The 19,198-nt window shown below is 44.0% G+C and overlaps 2 protein-coding genes across 5 annotated transcripts in view; one reads left to right on the forward strand and one right to left on the reverse strand.

Annotated features, from left to right (window-relative positions):
- Window positions 1-15,423, reverse strand: part of CDC45 (cell division cycle 45) — a 43,393-nt gene extending 27,970 nt beyond the window's left edge. For 2 of the 4 annotated variants that reach the window (XR_001107777.3, XM_012454175.3), the window contains exons 1-6: window positions 15,229-15,348; window positions 15,035-15,094; window positions 14,195-14,287; window positions 12,800-12,937; window positions 10,966-11,097; window positions 975-1,030 (exon numbers count right to left, since the gene is read on the reverse strand). Coding sequence is in view for 3 of the 4 variants with exons in the window: in XM_012454175.3 (XP_012309598.1) it covers window positions 975-1,030; window positions 10,966-11,097; window positions 12,800-12,937; window positions 14,195-14,287; window positions 15,035-15,094; window positions 15,229-15,279 (530 nt within the window). In the remaining variant the exon portion in view is untranslated. Of the gene's footprint in view, window positions 1-974; window positions 1,031-10,965; window positions 11,098-12,799; window positions 12,938-14,194; window positions 14,288-15,034; window positions 15,095-15,178 lie in introns of all 4 variants that reach the window. The other 2 variants (XM_012454176.1, XM_021673939.1) reach the window with 2 other exon arrangements.
- A 627-nt stretch (window positions 15,424-16,050) lies between these two features.
- Window positions 16,051-19,198, forward strand: part of UFD1 (ubiquitin recognition factor in ER associated degradation 1) — a 28,841-nt gene continuing 25,693 nt past the window's right edge. Inside the window, exon 1 of the mRNA XM_012454173.2 lies at window positions 16,051-16,145. Coding sequence (XP_012309596.1) covers window positions 16,143-16,145 — 3 coding nt within the window. The 5' untranslated portion in view covers window positions 16,051-16,142. The remainder of the gene's footprint in view (window positions 16,146-19,198) is intronic.

The raw sequence follows: 19,198 nt of genomic DNA on the forward strand, positions 1-19,198 counted from the left end.
GAAGCCTTATTTATAATGGCAAAATACTGGAAGTAACCTACATTTCAAAAAGAAAGGAAACTGCCAATTAAGTACTATGCTCTTTAGAAAGCCTGTTCAGAACTATTTTAAATGGTTATATTAAGTAGAAAGACACCAAATCAGATGTATATCACGTAAAATATGCACAAGTATGTATAACCCAGGAATAGAAATCCAAACCCAGAATCTCTTTGAATTAGGCAGTATGATTATGGATTATTTTCACTTTCCTTTCCTTATACTTCCTGAAATGGTTTTATACTATCCTTTTTTGGTTTGTTTTCAGAGACACGGTCTCGCTGTGTCACACAGGCTGGAGTGCAGAGGCACAATCATAGCTCACTACAGCCTTGAACTCTCCTCGATTCTCCTCCCAGGCCTTCCAAAAATATTGGGAATACAGGCGTGAGCCACCACACCTGTCCTACATTGTCCTTATCCAAGGGGGCGGCCTTCCTTCTGTGGCAGTGGCAGGAGTGCATGCCCTCAGTTGAAACAGTGGGAACATTAGTTGGATGGCCTGGGAGACCTTCTGTGATGGATCCAGCAAGGGCTTCCCTCAGGACCCACCTCAAGGGCACTGCTGCATACTCACTTCAAGCTAGAATAACCTTTCCAATATTTCCATTTTAGAGCACTTCTTATAAAGAATTTGTAAATCAAAGTATCTACGCTGGTAAAACTTGATAAAAATAAAGAGCCAGGGCCATGGCCCCTAATGGATGGCATGTATGTGGGAGATCTTGGGGCTGTCCTGTCACTCATGGGACTGGGGAACAACCTGGAGCTCTTCTCCAATGCAGCGGCCAAAGGTTCACTCCCAGAGCCACTGGCCCAGAGGTTCTAAACTGAATGAATTATCCTGAGACAGAAAGTCAGAGGTGTGGGTGGCATGACAGACCCCCAGGCAAAGGGGCTCCTGGTGCCAGGAGCAGCTGGAAGCACAGACTCACCTCCGGGCCTCCCACTCTCGCCGCTGCCTCCTCCGCATGGTTCGCTCCACTACCTCCTGATACAGGGACAAAGAGAACAAAAGGTGGAGCAAATGCACTAGGAATTTATCCCCACAGTCCGAGAAGGTTCCGATTTGGCAGAAGCCAGTAGGCTCAGACCCCTGAGAGAGAACATGGTCACACCAGTGCCCTGAGTACAGCCTGTTCCTACAGAAGAGAAGCGTGGAGGCAGGGGATGGCTGGGCCCCCTTCTGGCTCCCAGCTCTGCAGACACCATGGGCAGAAAGAGTGGGAGCTTCCCAAGCACCTGCTCCAGGTAAAACTGTGTTCATCCACCCTAGCTGCTGTCACCCACAGCACTATAGGATCCAAGGTAAGCTCACACCCACTTTCTATCAGCTTCCATGGCAGGATGGATGAGAGCTAATGTTTCTTACATTCTACACGTATTAGCATCTAGTCTAATGTTACAAGCACAACGTCATTTAATCTTCACAACAAAGGCATGGAATAATGTGGTGGGTTTAGAAATCCATGGTCTCAAGACTCCTGCTTCTGGGAAGATGGACTAGATATATTTTTCCCCATAAATTCATTAAATATACCGAAAACTTTTCCACATCATAGATCAAACAAACAAAGGAATGCCAGGCGCTGTGGCTCACAACTGCAACCCCAGCACTTTGGGAGACCAAGGTAGGCGATTACATGAGGTCAGGAGTTCAAGACCAGCCTGGCTAACATAGGAAAACTCTGTCTCTACTGAAAATACAAAAATTAGCCAAGCCTGGTGGCACATGCCTGTAATCCCAGCTACTTGGGAGACTGAGGCAGGATAATTGCTTGAACCCAGGAGGTGGAAGTAGCAGTGAGCAAAGATCGCGCCATTGCACTCCAGCCTGGGCAACAGAGCAAGATTCCACCTCAAAAACAAACAAACAAACATACAAACAAACAAAACAAAGTAAGACTCTGAAAGGCAGAAGTGAAGGCAGACCAGTTGGGGACTCAGGGACAAGAGGAATAACACAGCGGTGTGTTCCTTGAGTTTTCCTTCTGGATCATATATACTAGACTTGGAGCTGAAAAGCCAGCAACCTAAAAACACCAACAGGTGCAGCCAACCCCCACAAAAGCTGCTCTGTCTAGTCAAAGGACTGGGAAGGAGCAGCCTCCCAAGACAGAAAGATTTTAGGCAATAACCCATCTATCCTAGCCAACACCACCAAGAACACTCATATATCCATCCCAGCAAAGACCCAGTGGGAGCCTAGGCTCCCATCCTTGTGAAGCTGTAGCAAGGCACCCCAACCCCTCTGTCTGGTGGTGTCAGAGAGGCCAAAGAGGGAAGTGAGACTACCACCCCTGCTGGTTGGTAAAAAGTCCATATCCCACCTCTGCTCCAATGATGGAAGAGCCTAGACTTCCACCCCCACCTTCCGGTAATGAGAAATTCCTCCCCTCCCTGCTAGGAGGGTGTCAGAGGTAGCAGAGTGGGAAGCCTGGCGATTCACTGCCCCAGGTGACAGACATCAGGTGGGGAACCTGAACTTTTACCTCCACCTGGCATCACTGCTCCCTCCTTACCAGAGCTGTGTCAGAGAAAGCCAACTAAAACAGAAGACTTAACGAAGACACGAAGTCTCATAATATAATAGAAAAATGTCCTGGTTTCATTTGAAAATCACTCATCATACCAAGAACTAGGATGATGAATGAAAAAAGAAACCCACCGATGCCAACACCAAGATGACAGAGTTGTTAGAATCATCTGCCCAAGATTTTAAAGCAACCATCATAAAAATGCTTCGACGAGCGATGACAAACGGTTGAAACAAATGAAAGCTGGGAAGTCTCAGCAAAGAAATAAGATATCAAGAGACAGGTGTTCTAAACAGAGTTTAAGAAAGAAATAAAAAATATATATATACAGAAGAAAGTTTAGAACTGAAAAACAGAACTGGAATATTAACTCAGCGAATAGGCTCAAGAGCATAATGAAGGGGACAGAGGGAAGAATTAGTGAACTGTCAGAAAGACAGAAATTACCCAGTCTGAAAAACAGAGAAAAAACCAGACCACCAAAACTACACCCTCTGGGACCTGTGGGACTACAACAAAAGAGCTAACACTCACGTCATCAGTGCCCTGAAGGAGAGGAGAAAGAGGGGACACTGAAAACACACTTGAAGAAATAATGGCTGAAAATCTGTTAAAAGACATAACCTGCTGGCCGGGTGCGATGGCTTATGCCTGTAATCTCAATACTTTGGGAGGCTGAGGTGGGCAGATTGCTTGAGGCCAGGAGTTTGAGACCAGCCTGGCCAACATGGAGAAACCTCATCTCCACTAAAAATACAAAAAAATTAGCTGGGAGTGGTGACACATACCTATAATCCTGGCTACTCAGGAGGCTGAGGCAGAATTGCTTGAACCCAGGAGGCGGAGGTTGCAGGTCCTCCAGCCTGGAAGACAGAGTGAGACTCTGCCTCAAAACAAAACACACAAACAAACAAACAAAACATAAACCTGCATATTCAAAAAGCTGGGTAATGGGAGGTAGAGGTTACAGTGAGCTGAGATTGTGCCACTGTACTCCAGCCTGGGCGACAGGGCAAGACTCTGTCTCAAAAAAAAGAAACAAATAGGATAAACACAAAGAAATCCACACCAAGACACATCCTAACATCCTACTCAAACTTCTGAACACTCAAAAAAAATCAAAACATCTAAAAAACAGCCAAAGAAAAATGAGACTTCAATAATAGGGAAAAAGCCTGAATGACAGAGGATTTTTCATGAGAAACCATGGCATCCAGAGTAAGTGGTACAGTATTTTCCAAATGCTGAAAGAAAATAAGTATTAACCCAGAATTCTACATCCAGTAAAAGTATCTTTTAGGAATAAAAGGAAAATCAAGAAATTCTCAATGATGGAAAACTAAGGGAATTTATCACCAGCAGATCTCCCCAAAATGAGACTCTTAAATAGAAAGGAAATGAAAAAGGAAGAAATCTTGGAACACTGGGAAGGAAGACAAAAATACAATAAGCAAAAATGAGGTAAATACAATAGGCTTTCCTTATCCTCTTGAGTTTTGTAATTATGCTTGATTGCTGAAGCAAAAATCATAATACTATACATGTGGAGGAAATATTTAAGAAAATTATATTATAAATGGGGCAGAGTAAAGGACATTAAGAGAAGATAAGGATGGGTGCGGTGGCTCATGCTTCTAATCCAGTACTTTGGGAAGCTGGGACAGGTGGATGATCACCTGAGGTCAGGATTTTGAGACTAGCCTGGCCAACATGACGAAATCCTGTCTCTACTAAAAATACAAAAAATAGCTGGGCACGTGGCACACATCTGTGGTCCCAGCTACTCGGGAGGCTGAGGCAGGAGTACTGCTTGAACCCAGGAGGTGGAGGTTGTAGTAAGCCAAGATTGTGTCACTGCACACTGTACACCAGCCTGGGTGATCAAAAAAAAAAAAGGAAGGTAAGGTTTCTACATGTGACTCAACTGGTAAAATGATGATACTAGTAGACTGTGATAAGTTATGAATACGTAATGTAATCACCTGAAACAACCACTAAAAAAATCTGTACAAAGAGATACACTCACAAACACTTGAGGAAAAAAAAATAAAAGAAAACAGGCTGGACACGGTCGCACCTACGATCCCGGCACTTTGGGAGGCCAAGGCCAGCAGATCACCTGAGGTCAGGAGTTTGAGAACAGCCTGCCCAACACAGTGAAACCCCGTGTCTACTAAAAATACAAAAAATTAGCCGCAAGGTGGCGGGCACCTGTAATCTCAGCTACCTGGGAGGCTGAGGCAGGAGAATTGCTTGAACCCAGGAGGTGAAGGTTGCAGTGAACTAAGATTATGCGACTGCACTCCAGCCTGGGTGACAAGAGCAAAACTCTGTCTCAAAAAAAAAAAAAAAAAAGAGAGAAAAAGAAAACAGAATCAAAAAACAGAGAAAAGGAAACAGAAAATAAACTGTCAGACTTAAGCCCTAACATATCAAGAATTAAAATAAATGTAAGTGAGCTAAGTTTATCAATTAAAAGATAGAGAATGGCTTTAAAAAACAAGATTTAAAAATATGACCTAACTATATACTGTTTTAAAAAATTCACTACAAATGTAACAATATGGGCAGGATGAAAGGAAAAGAATGGGAAAAGATATATCATGCAAACATTAATCAAAGGAAAGCAGGAGTGGCAATATTAATATCAGATAAATCAGATTTCAGAGCAAAGCAAATTACAGAGCTAGAGTGGCACACTAAGTGAATAAAAAGGTCAATCCACCAAGAGGACATCACAGTCCTAAATGTGCGTGCACAAGAAAGCTATAAATACGTGAAGTAAAAAGTGATAGAACTGAAAGGAGAAATAGACAAATCTATAATCAAGAGTTGGGGTCTTCAATGCCCCTTTCTGAAGAGTTGAAAGTATTGATAGCCAGAAAAGCAGTAAGCAAACAGAATTCAACACTACCATCAACTTGAAGCATGTAATCGACATTTCCAAAACTCTCTACCCAACAACAGCAGACACTGCATTTTTTTTTTTTTTTTTGAGATGGAGTCTCGCTCTGTCGCCCAGACTGGAGTACAATGGCTTGATCTTGGCCCACTGCAACCTCCACCTCCCGGGTTCAAGCAATTCTCCTGCCTCAGCCTCCCACGCAGCTGAGATTACAGGTGCCCACCAAGACGCCCGGCTAATTTTTGTATTGTTAGTAGAGATGGGGTTTCTCCATGTTGGTCAGGCTAGTCTTGAACTCCCCACCACAGGTGATCCACCTGCCTTGGCCTACCAAAGTGTTGGATTACAGACGTGAGCCACTGCGTCCGGCTGACACTGCATTTTTTTGAGTGACTGCAAATGCTATTGTATTTTAAATTTTGGTGTCCATGCATTTATAGCAAGTACACAGAAATAAAATAGATTTTTCTATGTTTTTACATAGGTATAAATCTAACAAAACACATAGAGAATTTGTACACTGAAAACTGTACAGTGCTGATGGACGAAAAAAGGAATGAGCCACTGATACAAGCAAACATGGATGAATCTCCAAGAATTATGCCAATAAGTGAAAAAAAGCCAATCCCAAAAGGCTCCATACTGTATAATTCCATTTCTATTTATGTAATATTGTTGAAATGAAATTACAGAAATGGAGCTCTCTAGTGGTTACCCAGTGCTAAGGAGGGCACCAGGAAGCAGACGAGTAGATGTGTCTATAAAAGGGCAATAGAGGGATCCTTATAGTGATGGAAATGGTGTGTGTGTGTGTGTGTGTGTGTGTGTGTGTGTGTGTGTGTACTTATTTTTTTAAAGCAATACCCATGGGTTATTTCTGCAGTTTCTGAATTCATAACTGAAATAGACATATTCAGTTTCTGGCAGAACTTTCACAGTGATTTCTAACCTTTAGAATGCCAACTGAAAAATTACACGATTTATAAATTTAGGAAGGAGACTTTCTTTTCTTCAAAAACAGTCTCATTCTGTTGCCCAGGCTGGAATGCAGTTGTACGATTACAGCTCACTGATCACAGCTCACTGAAGCCTCGACTTACTGGGCTCAGGTGATTCACCTACCCCAGCCTCCTGAGTAGCTGGGACCACAGGTGTGTACCACCACACCCAGCTACTTTTTGTAGTTTTTGTAGAGACAGGGTTTTGCCATGTTGCCCAGGTTGGTCTTGAACTCCTGAGCTCAAGTGATCCACCTGCCTCGGCCTCCCATCCTGACTATGATATTATACTACAGGATGTTACCACTGGGGGAAGGGGGGGAAGTATATAAGTGAACTCTCTATATTACTTCTTACAACTACATGTGAATCTATAATGATCTAAAAAAAAACCAAAAAACAAAAAAACCTTAAAAAGCCATGGTTCTGGTGAGGGTACTTTTTGGGGGTAATGGAATTGTTTCTCTATCATGATGGGGTGGTGGTTGTATCTTCATACATTTGTTAAATCTCACTGAATTGTACCACCTAGTGGATTGTGTAGACATTATGCCTCAATAAAGTAACAAAATCCCCACAGCTTAAGATTTCTTTCACCCTCCCACAATGCATGGTAGGGTACTATCCCCTCCCTGTGGTTACAGGCTGCAGAGGTACTCTAAGGCTGGTCAGGAGAGCCACACAGTGCCTGCCCAGGTCACTGGAATATTCATGCTGGAAGCCTGGGCAGTCATGCTGTAAGGAAGCCACATGCAATGGAGAAACCCTGCAGGTGCTTGGCTCAGTATTCCTGGTTTTGAGTCATCCCAGCAGGTGTCTGAGCCAATGACTTCCCATGCTTCCAGTTCCCAGCCATTGAGTTCCCAGCTGAGGGCCCAGATAACACAGAGCAAAAAAAGATGTCATCCTCGCTGGGCTCTGCCCAAATTCCTAACCTACAAATCCATGAGCATAAGGAAAAGGTTGTTTTAAGATGCTAAGTTCTGGAGTAATTTGTTAAACATCAGTAGGAACCAAAACAGTTAAGTCCAGTTATTATCCTCATTTTACAAAGGCACACAGAGGTTAAGTCACTTGCCTAAGGTCACAAAGCTGTTAAAGCAGATACAAAATTTGAACCCCATGACCTGAGCCGGGATATCACAGCACCTGTAGATTAAGGGTGATTATGGTTATTTTTACAGAGTAATCTCATCTTTGCTGGGATCCAACTCTAACATCCCATCTTTAAAAGACAAGGAAAAAAAAAAAAAAGACAAGAAAAAATGATTCTTGACCCCATGTCTCCTTTTCTTTATAGCAGAACCCTTTGAAAAGATTTTTTATAACCTATTGTCTCTAAACCTCTTTGAATGTGTACCCCTAATTAATAAAAACATTTTTCTTTTTTTTTTAAGAGATGAGGACCTGCTCTGTTGCCCAGGCTGGAGTACAGTGATGTAATCATGGCTCACTGCAGCCTCAACCAACCTCCTAGGCTCAAGGCATCCTTCTACTCAAGCCTCCTAAAGTAGCTGGGCCTATAGGACTGTACCACCATGCCTGGCTAATTTTTATTTTTTTTGTAGAGACAGTGTCTTGCTAGGTTGTCCAGTCTGGTAAAAATATTTTTCTTTTTCTTTTTTGAGATGGAGTATTGCTCTGTTGCCTAGGCTGGAGTGCAGTGGTGCAATATTGGCTCACTGCAACCTCTGCCTCCCGGGTTCCAGCGATTCTCCTGCCTCAGCCTCTCGAGAAGCTGGGATTACAGGCATGTGCCACAGTGCCTGGCTAATTTTTATATTTTTAGTGGAGACCGGGTTTTACCATGTTGGCCATGGTTGGCCAGGCTGGTCTTGAACTCCTAACCTCAGATGATCCAGTCGCCTTGGCCTCCGAAAGTGCTGGGATTACAGGTGTGAGCCACCATGCCAGGCTGGTAAAAATATTTCTAAGAATATACCTCTAATATACACATACTTAGTTATCAGTCAAGTGCAGGTTTTAATCATATAAAAAGTACTCTTCTTAAAAATGCTTAATGTTATTACAATCAAGACTCTAGACCTAATTTACAGATTACAGAAAATGCAGGGATAGAGAAGCAAGTTAAAGTACTCCATGAAGAAACAAGTAATAAGTATTAGAAAAGAGGACCGGCTTCCAATGTCATTAAAAACATTCAAAAGAAAAAAAAGAGGTAAGGTGCTGTTCTAGGTTAAGATAGTAAAGAGAAATAGCTAAATGTGTCAGCGTTAATTGGAGGATAGTTCAGAAATAAAAATAGCTGCAAAATATATTTTGAGAACAATTAAAGAGACCTGAATATGGGCGGAATATTACATGATATTATGACATTATTCATCTCTTATGTACGACAATGGCATTGTGTTTATGAGGAAGAATGTCCTTATTCTTAGGAGCTGCTTATGAAGGAATGTGTAGAATATCATAGTTTCTGGCTGGGTGAGGTGGCACATGCCTATAATCTCAGCTACTCGGGAGGCTGAGGCAGGAGAATTGCTTGAACCCAGAATAGAGGTAGCAGGGAGCCGAGATCATGCCACTGTACTCCAGCCTCAGCAACAGAGTGAGACACCATCTTAAGAAAAAATAAAATTAAAAATAAGAAAGAATATCATTCTAAAAAAAAAAGAAGAAAAAAATTTAGATGAGAATTCTAAAAAAAAGAAGAATATCATAGTTTCTGCAATTTATTCTCAAATGATACAGAAAAAAGAATATGTAGAGAGAAAGCAAATGTGGCAAATGTGAAAAACTGTTTTTGTTATTTTTGAGACAGGGTCTTTTCATGTTGCCCAGGCTGGTCTTAAATTTCTGGGCTTAATTAATACTCCTGCCTCAAATAAAAAGGTGGGAAATTACGCATATTATATTCCATTAATATTATGTTAAACATTTACAAACACAGATTTTAAATTGATGTGTTAAGTATGTAAATAGAAGTGCTGATATTTTCTTGCAAAGACAACCTACCCTCTCTTTGTTGCCAAACCCGCTGGTCTGTTTTCATCTGCCTGTTTCTTTGGCACTGCTAGTCAAACCTGCCTTGAAACTTTCCTTCCCACCTCAGAGCCACAGTGTCTATGGATGCTCTGCCTAAGAATCCTCCTGGCTCCATCCCCTGCTCATTCATGTTTGGTACCTGAAAGCTTTCCCTAATTGTGCTCATTTGCATCATCAGTATCTGTCTCACCCACTGGAAAGTTTTGCAAAGGCAGGACTTTGCTCTCATCCCTGTACCCTGGGGCCTAACTGGTACCTGGTACATAGTAAGTGCTGAAAAGATATTTGCTTATTAGTCAGAGTGGAAAATTCCAAGAATTATCTGTAGAACATGAATGTTTCCAGGGAAAATCCCATTAGATATTGATATTTGGGAACCAATGAAACGCAGCTCATCAATAGTTAAAAGAATGCTATAAAAAAAGCATTCAGAGAACAAAAAAGACCTCCCATAAATCAAAGATTAGAAGATAAAGACCAGGCGAGGTGTAGTGGCATGTGCTTATAGTCTTAGCTACTTGGGAGGCTGAAGTGGGAAGATCGAGTGAGCCCAGAAGTTTGAGGCCAGCCTGGGCAACATAGAGAGACCCTGTATGGAAAAAAATAAAAATAAAAAAATAAAGACCAAAAAGTCTTCCAAAAAATAGAACAAAGAGCTGGGCAAGAGGTAAGAAAATCCAACAGTGGGTCCAAGAAGTTCCCTATGAGACACCCAAACCTAGTGAAAGGGGTGACAAAGGTGAGAAAGAAAAGAGCAGCATGCCTCACTTTGAAGGGCACTGCCCCTTCCCCAAATGGAGAATGTCCTGAATGTCTCAAATATGGCTCAAAAAGGCTTCCCGAAAGCACATTACTGGGAAATGTCAGGCTGAGGATGAAGGGAAGACCCTAGAACATTCCGGGGGCAAATTCTAGGTCACACACCAATGATCAGGAGCCAGAGGGCATCTTCAAAAGCATCACATGGCCCTCCGTGCTATAGGAACAACCACCTCTAGCCTGTCATTTTACATCTAGCAGAAGCTGTAGCGTTGGGTAGGCAACTGACCCCTGCCCCAGATCACTAAGCAGCTCAGACCCAAGGGCCACGTGGTAAAAACTACTGCTATCATCACATATAGGATGCCTCCCCTGGAGTAACTGTCTGGGATTGGGTCTGGCCAAGGGATGCAGACCCACTTTGCGCCTCTGCAGTAAGTGCTATTTATTGTTTCTCTACATCATTTTTTTGCTATTTAGCTGCAGAGCTGAGCTGTCCTAAATTTCATTTAATCTGACAGGATCCTATTGGACAGATAAGCCACTCCTGCCTGAGGCCACACAGCCAGGGGACAGTAGAGCCCAGGGTCAGCATCCATGCCTGCTAACTTCTCCACTTTCCACTGCCCTCAGTTACACCTGGGCCTGGCAGGCTTCAGGATGACCTCTGACTTCTGGAAGTGTATGTTCCTCCGGGATGCTGTAAGAGACCCAAACACACCTCTTCTAACCGTGCGCGCTTCTCAGAAGGCTCTGACCCATCACTGTCACTTCCTGAATCCTCTTCATCCCTGAAGATGTCTTCATAGGCAGGAACTTCAAGGTCATCATCTTGTTTAATGAGTAATTTGATCTAAGTTCAAAACAAAAAGGAATTAAGTCTCTCCTCTTTCTATGGAAAACTATACAATATGTTCTTCTGCAGAATCTTATTTCCTAATAAGCTGACTCAGTTTTCTGTACATACAAATAGCTACCTATTTAACAAGAGTTCCAAGCTTATTAGGAATTTTCTTGTTCTCATTACCAGTGAGGCACCAGAGTTACACCATATGTGGTATGCAGAAATTATGAAAATCTGAAAACAGTTCTTTGAAAACCACCTAGTCTATGTAAGTCTGGAAACACAGCATCCTCTTATGCCATACAGCAATAAAATGAATGCCCCACAAGTTGGCCTCTGATAAAGGACATGAAGATGTATAACCCCTAAGTCAATAAAACTCCAAGACAGGCTGATTTTTCTTTATTTTTTTCTTTCAAGACTGACTCTTGCTCTGTCACCCAGGCTGGAGTGCAGTGGCACAATCTCAGCTCACTGCAGCCTCTGCGTCCCGTGTTTAAGTGATTCTCCTGCCTTAGTCTCCCAAATAGCTAGGATTACAAGTGCATGCCACCACACCCAGCTAATTTTGCTATTTTTAGTAAAAATGGGTTTCGCCATGTTGGTCAGGCTGGTCTGAAACTCCCAAACTCAAGTGATCTGCCTGCCTTGGCCTCCCAAAGTGCTGGGATTACAGGTGTGAGTCACCGCACCTGGCCTCCAGGCTGATTTTTCTGGGAGAGGTTCCTGATATAAGAATTTGGGAGCCCAACACCTTGTGGGTGGGAGATCAAGTCGGAGAATGCTTAGGTGCACCTTCAAACTGTATGCTTGCTGCTCAAGGGTTCAAAGAGTAAGCACAGTAGAGCCTTTCTAGGTTACAGGGTTCTGGTCCCATACCTCCCAAGTCAAGTCAATTCCACAAATGCATTCTGAGCAACTCCAAGGGCTAGGTGTCACATCTCTTGTTAAAGATGGACAAAATCATGGTTGGACACAGTGGTTCATGCCTGTAATCCCAGCACTTTGGGAAGTCAAGGCGGGAGAATCTCTTAAGGCCAGGAGTGCAAGGCCAGCCTGACCACACAGCAAGATTGAATTTCTCTCTCTCTCTCTTTTTTTTTTTTTTTTTGAGACAGAGTTTTGCTCTGTTGCCCAGGCTGGAGTGCAGTGGTGCAATCTCGGCTCACTACAACCTCCACCTCCTGGGTTTGAGCAATTCTCTTGCCTCAATCTCCCGAGTAGCTTGGATTAAGGCGCATATCACTATACCTGGCTAATTTTTTGTATTTTTAGTACAGATAGGGTTTTGTCATTTGGTCAAGCTGGTCTTGAACTCCCGACCTCAAGTGATCCACCTGCCTCAGCCTCCCAAAGTGTTGGGATTACAGGAGTGAGCCACTAGGCCTGATCAAGACTCCATTTCAACAAAAAATAAAAACAAATATTTGCTGGGTGTGGTGATATGTGCCTGTAGACCCACCTACTAAGGAGGCTGAGGCAGAAGGATCACTTGAACCCAGGAGTTTGAGGCTGCAGTGAGCCATGATTGTGCCACTGTATTCCACCCTATCTCTTAAAAAAAAAATGACAAAGACCAAGTTCTTGTTTTCAGGTTGTTCCCACTCCCAGAGGGTAGTAATACATACCCCTTACCAAGAACACCAGGTGAGACATTATAGATGGATAAAAGGTACAGACAGTTTGAGGGCAGGCAGATCACAAAAAGTACCTGGGTGTCGTTGTACACATTCACGACATTTACTGGCCTATGGGTGTCACACACAAAGAATACAGTGTCTTCATCAGGTTGAAGGATATCCAATAGGTCTACGTTAGCTCCGCAGTTTATGAGAATAAAGTAACGAAACTGAAAAAAAGGAAGATATTGTAAAGTAGCTGTACCAAGGAGGCCCCTTTCCCTTCATTGCACTAAGCCTCTGAGTTGTTCTGCTGAAACTCACTAAGTCTCTGACGTGTGGTGAGGACCACAGGGCAAGGGACTCCAAAAACAGCCAGGCTGCCATGCTAAGTGCTTTAGCATGGTGACACTGTGGCTCCCAACTTTCCCCAGGAGCACGCTGAGACTCAGCAGGCCCAAATTTCATGGACAAGCTCAAGAAGCTCATGAGAAGCAGACCAAGACTTTAAGCATGTGACTGTTTCTCTTCAGACCTCATAGTACAGTGCTGTGTGCCTCTCCAGGCTAATGGCATTGTACAGGTTTAAGTTTTTAGCAAATACTTTATGGGTACTTAAATATTAAGTCCTTTATCACACTCTATCACTAGCATATCATGTTCTTTCCTTATAAATACCAAACTGGTATGGGTCCTTGACATAATGACAGGAACACCAGAAAAGGATTTGTCTCTGCCTAAATAATCCTAGATATGGCTAAGCACTCCAGGGACCCTCTTCCATGTTCCATCCCCTATCTGTGGAGTCCACAATGTCCCATTTCTTATTTGGCCCCCTGCAGAGGTGCGAGGAATCCTGGCCTCTATTGTTTAAATTCATTCCTGGATTTCAAGTTGGAAACCAGGATGCATTTTCTTGGAGAAATAATGTAAGATAGTAGTGTATTCTAAAGTAATTTTAACTAATCCCAGCACTTCGGGAGGCCAAGGCAGGCGGATCACTTGAGGTCAGGAGTTCAAGACCAGCCTGATCAAGTGGCAAAACCCCATCTCTACTAAAAATACAAAAATTAGCCAGGTGTGGTAGCGGGCTCCTGTAATCCCAGCTACTTAGGAGGCTGAGGCAGGAGAATTGCTTGAACCCAGAGGGCCGTCCCAAAAATAAATTAATAAAATAAACCAAAATAAAATAAAATAATTTTAACTAGACCATATTAAAAACTGCGAGAATCCAAGTACTTTACAATCAAATTTCTGCAAAACAAGTTCAAAGTTAGGGGCTATCCACATTTATTATCTTTTTGTGCTGTCAATTTTGCTTCTACAACTTGGGCATAAGTCATCAGTATATATAGCATGTTTTTCTCTTCTGTATTGCCTAATGTAGCTGATACTTAACACACTTAATCTATTGTGGAAAGACTGCTGTGTCGAGATATTACAATTGAGTAAAAAAGCCACGTTATTCTAAAATGCATCTTCAATACCTGTTCTTTATGCTCAAGAAATGCAGTTTCAAGTTCTTGCCACCCAGAAACTGGAATCAGCGTATACTGCACGTGGTCACACTGGAACAAGGCCTGGGGAGAGAGTGTTTTCAAAGCCTGTCTTATTTAGGACATTAGCAATTTTCCTGGAAAAGAACCTTAGGACATTAGCAATTTACCTTGAAAAGAACCTGAGGTAGATGAGACGGGTTGAGAGACAAAAGACACGGGACAACGTTAACGTCAGTGAAATGTTTACGGGAAAAGCTAGGTGCTAGGAATATGAGTGTTTACCATATTATTCTGTCAGTTTTGCAAATTACCAAAGTAAAACATCGAGGAGGATGTTACTTCTAGGCCTTCTGAAAAGTTGCTGATTCAAGGGCCTGACCAAAACAATGTAAACATACGCCCTATTCAAAACCAAACTAACAGATCTTCCCTAATAGACCAGGGACGCCCATATTCCCAGCAACACTTACGACACAACTGTACCCACAGTTGTCACAGACTCCTTTCTCTCAAATCTCCCATTTGAGAGGCCGCTACAGATCCAAAGCTTCCCCCAAATGCAACCGTTTTGTTCACTTATTAATAGTAACAGTTTATTGCAAACATACAAACTAGTCTCTTTGCCTTTCACTTAACCCACGTTGGGCCAAGGAGGCAACCTCTCCTCCGAGTCTCCCTCCTCTCACCTGCTGCTCACCTCCCGCCCTGCTCCCTCTCCCACTCTAAGCCTTCAGCACCCATCCTGACTCTCTGCCCGCCCTGCGCCCCCACCTCCAGCCCGCGCCTACGCAGCACCCTCACCTCTCGCGCCGGCCCCGCAGGACTCACCTGAAGGATCTTGCACGCACACAGAGCATCCACGTCCGAGGCCACGAAGAGAAGGACCCTCTATCGGGGCAAGAGCGGGCGGGGTGAATGCGGCGACCCGAACCCCGGCCCTCCCCTGCCTCCCGGTCACCCACGGCCGCTCACCCTCATCCCTTCCCCTAGGCAAGGCCTCGGCTTCCCGGACTGGGAGTCACCTGGCTCTGGACCACCTCGTAGAACTCTTTGCGGAAATCGGACACGAACATAGCCACAGTGGCCGAACACCTGGCGCTAGCGCTGAAGTATCAAGAGCCCCGACGGCGGTCAAGACTCGCGCCAAATCATGGCTCCTCTGATTGGTCCAGGGATCGCCAACCAATAGCTTCTTAGTTCCCAGCCTTCCCTTCTTTCTGATTGGGCCACATTGGGGGCGGGCATTAGCGCTCTGCCATTCTCGGCTAGAAAACTCCAGCCCGCCCGAAAGAAGCGTCATCTCTGAGGCCGAACGCAAACACTGTTGCCCTCTTCAACTCTGACTCGCTTTTACCCGGAAACGCGACTCTCGGCGGACATCTTTACTTTGGGAAGAAAACCTACTGCTTCCCACTGGGAACCCTGAAGGAAAGTACACTTTAGCCGTACATTAAACTCAAAGACATACCAAATTGGGCAGCAGTTATGTGTGCAATAGGTTCTTGGTGTGGTTCGAAAAAAGGATTTTAGCTTACTTCCGCCCAAGTCCTCGATGGCTGAAGCAGAGGCCGACAGATTTACGTGCATTCTGGGTAATGTAGTCGCAAGGACAATGGGCCCTACTAAATTCTTTTGGAGGGGAATACTATCAACACGTAATTTTAAAATAACTTTAAGAAGTACCTATAAACGGGGAAATAAATCAGGAAATGGCATTTTAATGCTTCTGCTGACGGTGTTTTAGAACCTAACGCCTTCGCCTGGCCTTCTCTCTTTGCAGCCGACGCCTGGCCTGGGGCACCCCCCTCCGGGTTTCGGGTCCGGCACTTCCGGTGAGCCTCTGGGGCGTACCGACTTGGAGCAGCAGCTGCGGCGGCGGTGGGGTGCCATCGTCGCGTTCCCCGAGAGAAGCGGCGTCTGCGAGGGGGTGTCCATCATGGTAAGCGCGCCGGGCAGCGGGAGGGGGCTGGGGCCTGGACCAGGGCCAGAAGTAGGGCCAGGCGGGGCGGGTGGGGTCGGGACGGCGGCGGAGGTGCCGAGTCACTGGGGCCTGAGTCCGCGCCGGACTCATCGGCCGCGCCGGGCACAGGCAGGATCCTTGACCACTAACCGCCTGTGGTCGCGTCCACGGGTCCTGAGCATGGCTTGCATTCCGTCTTAGCCCAACTTTCCCTCCTTGACAAAAGAAAGGAAGGTTTGTGTCCACTCATGGGTTTCTCAAGTGCTGGACACGCAACAGGTTTCCATAAACCCAAAGTTAGTTGCAAGGTTGTTGGGGATGGGAACAGAATCAGGCTCTCCCCAAGTAGAATCCGTAGCGGGCATCCCCGCTCTTGGGGGACACCCAGCTCTTGCCCCAGCTCCGTGAGCTCCGTGCCCACGGGTTCCTACCTTTGGATATGTACAGCGGTGTTGTGTTCGGTAATGATAACGATGGGAGCTAATACCTGCTAGTACATTTCCTGTTACTCAGCTTTTAACACCTGTAATCCCTCATCACGCCTTATTTCTTTTAGTCCCTACAACCCCTTTGGAAGCAAGGATGATCATTATTTTAAACATGAGAAAACTAACTTTTACAGATATTTTATTCGAGTCACAAAAGTAGGGAGTGGAGAGTTGAAGCCAAGTCTCTCTGTCTGCAAATCACTCTGTGGTATTGTCTTCCTGTCATCTGTTTATTTTAGTAAAGACAAGAAATGATTGTTACATTTTATCCCAAGCATGTCACTGTCAAACTCTGGCTTATTTCTCTTCTTGAGTTCATCCACTCAGGAATACCTGATATATTCCAGTCAATGTGCTAGGTCTGGGGGTTGAAAAGGAAAGTGAGAGATGGGATCAGGAGTAGCACAGAAGGGGCAGAAGGTCGTGTTCATGGGTAAACTGCCGGCAGGTTGTTAAGTATGTTGCCCCTTTGTGCGGATTTACCTTTTATGTTCAAAGAGAAGAAATGGCTTAGATAGGGTGGCTAGTGAGAAGCACTCAGGGGAAGCCACCACCCTGTACTGGCTTTGTTCACCCAGAAACGCTTTTCAGATTATTATGCTTCTGGCCAAGATTAGTTGAACAGAATTCTGCTGCTTCAAAGAAGAAGGCAGAAGATTGAAAATTACTGTGCTAGGGTGCCAGGGAGTGAAGAGCCATCCAAGATTTTAGGCGGGAGCATGCTATATTTGCATTTTAGGAGGTAGCTAATTCAGCTTGCTAATTTTGGAGTTGCTAGTAAACTGCTTTGTCAGTAGGTGGCCTTCCTTCTACTAAATATATATTTGGAATCAAGTCAAGAAATTTTCTCTAATAGAGATTTTTTTTTTTAGTTGTGGTTAAAACAAATTTTTATCATAACCATTTTTAAGTCTATAGTTAAATAGTGTTGAGTACATTCATGAGCAACAGATTTTCAGAACTTTTTCATCTTGCAAAGGTGAAACTCTACTCATATTAAACAGTAACTCTCCATTTTCTACTCCTCACAGCCCCTGTCAACCCCTGTTCCACTTTGTCTCCATAAATTTGCCTACGCTAGGGACTTTCTAGAAGTGGATTCATAAAATATAAGTCCTTTTGTGACTGACTTATTTCACTTAGCATGAAATCGTCAAGGGTCATCCATGTGACAGGATTTCCTTCATCTTCAAAGCTGAATAATATTTCGTTGTATGTATGTACCATACCACAATTTGCTTATTCATTCATCTGTCATTGGACACTTGGGTTGCTTCCACCTTTTAGCTGTTATGAATAATTGTGCTATGAATATGTGGTATACAAAAATCTCTTCTTGATTCTGCCTCCAGTTCTTCTGAATATATATTCTGCTGTGAGATTTTATATGGTTTCGGTTACCGGAAGTCAACCATGGTCCAAAAATTTTAAAATAGAGACCACATTCACATAACTTTTGTTACAGTATATCATTATAATTGTTTTAGTACTTGTTAATCTCTTAATGTGCCTAATTTAGAAATTAAACTTTTTTTTTTTTAAATTGGAGTCTTGCTCTATCGCCCAGGCTGGAGTGCAGTGGCGGCTATCTCTGCTCCCTGCAACCCCTGCCTCCTGAGTTCAAGCAATTCTCCTGCCTCAGCCTCCTGGGTAACTGGGATTACAGGCACGGGCCACCATGCCCGGCTAATTTTTGTATTTTTAGTAGAGAGGGGGTTTCACCATATTGGCCAGGCTAGTCTCAAACTCCTGACCTCAGGTCATCCACCTGCCTCTGCCTCCCAAAGTGCTGGGATTATAGGCGTGAGACCCCACACCCAGTGTATAAATTAAACTTTATTGTAGATATGTATGTATAAGAAAAAAGCATATATATGTTTTGGTAAATCTGTAGTTTCAGGCGTCCACTGGGGATGTTGGAATATATCCCCTGTGGATATGAGGGGGTGATGGGAGGAATACTGTACTTTGAGAAGACACCAAATTGATGTCTGTTTGCTAAGCCTTTTTTTTTTTTTTAAAGGCTAGTCAAGTGAAGCAGTGGGAGTGGAGAAGGAACAAAGAAATCTGTAACTGGTTGTGATCAAGTAGTTGTATGGATCTTACCTTTTTAATGGCACCATGTTTTAGCTTTGCTTGTTGATGTAAGAAAGCACCACAACATAGCGTGATGTGTATCTGCTCTGTCCTGTGAGAGCACACTGGAGGGGCACTAGCCCTGACCCTCAGCAGAGCAGGGGAGGCTTCCTGGGGAAAGGAAAGGTTGGTAATTGGAAGCCAGGGGAAGGGGTGGAAACACCAGGTACCTGCTCTTCCTGCTGCCTGGAATGCCTTTCCCTATTTTTGGCCTGGCTTCCTCTCATAGCATTCAGGTCTTTGTGCAGAGAGTCCCTTCCTAACTACCTATTTAAAATAGCATTCTCAGGAGCCTTCTGTCTTCTTACCTTGCTGCTTGTCTTTAGAACTGCTGGGCACACATGTGTTTTCTTGTGTATATCTCCCTTGCTTTAAGTGTCAGTTCCACCAGGACAGAGGTGGTGTCTA

Source organism: Aotus nancymaae, unplaced genomic scaffold (assembly GCF_030222135.1).
Source record: "Aotus nancymaae isolate 86718 unplaced genomic scaffold, 86718_ANA_hifiasm-v0.15.2.pri h1tg000049l, whole genome shotgun sequence".
NCBI lineage: Eukaryota > Metazoa > Chordata > Mammalia > Primates > Aotidae > Aotus > Aotus nancymaae.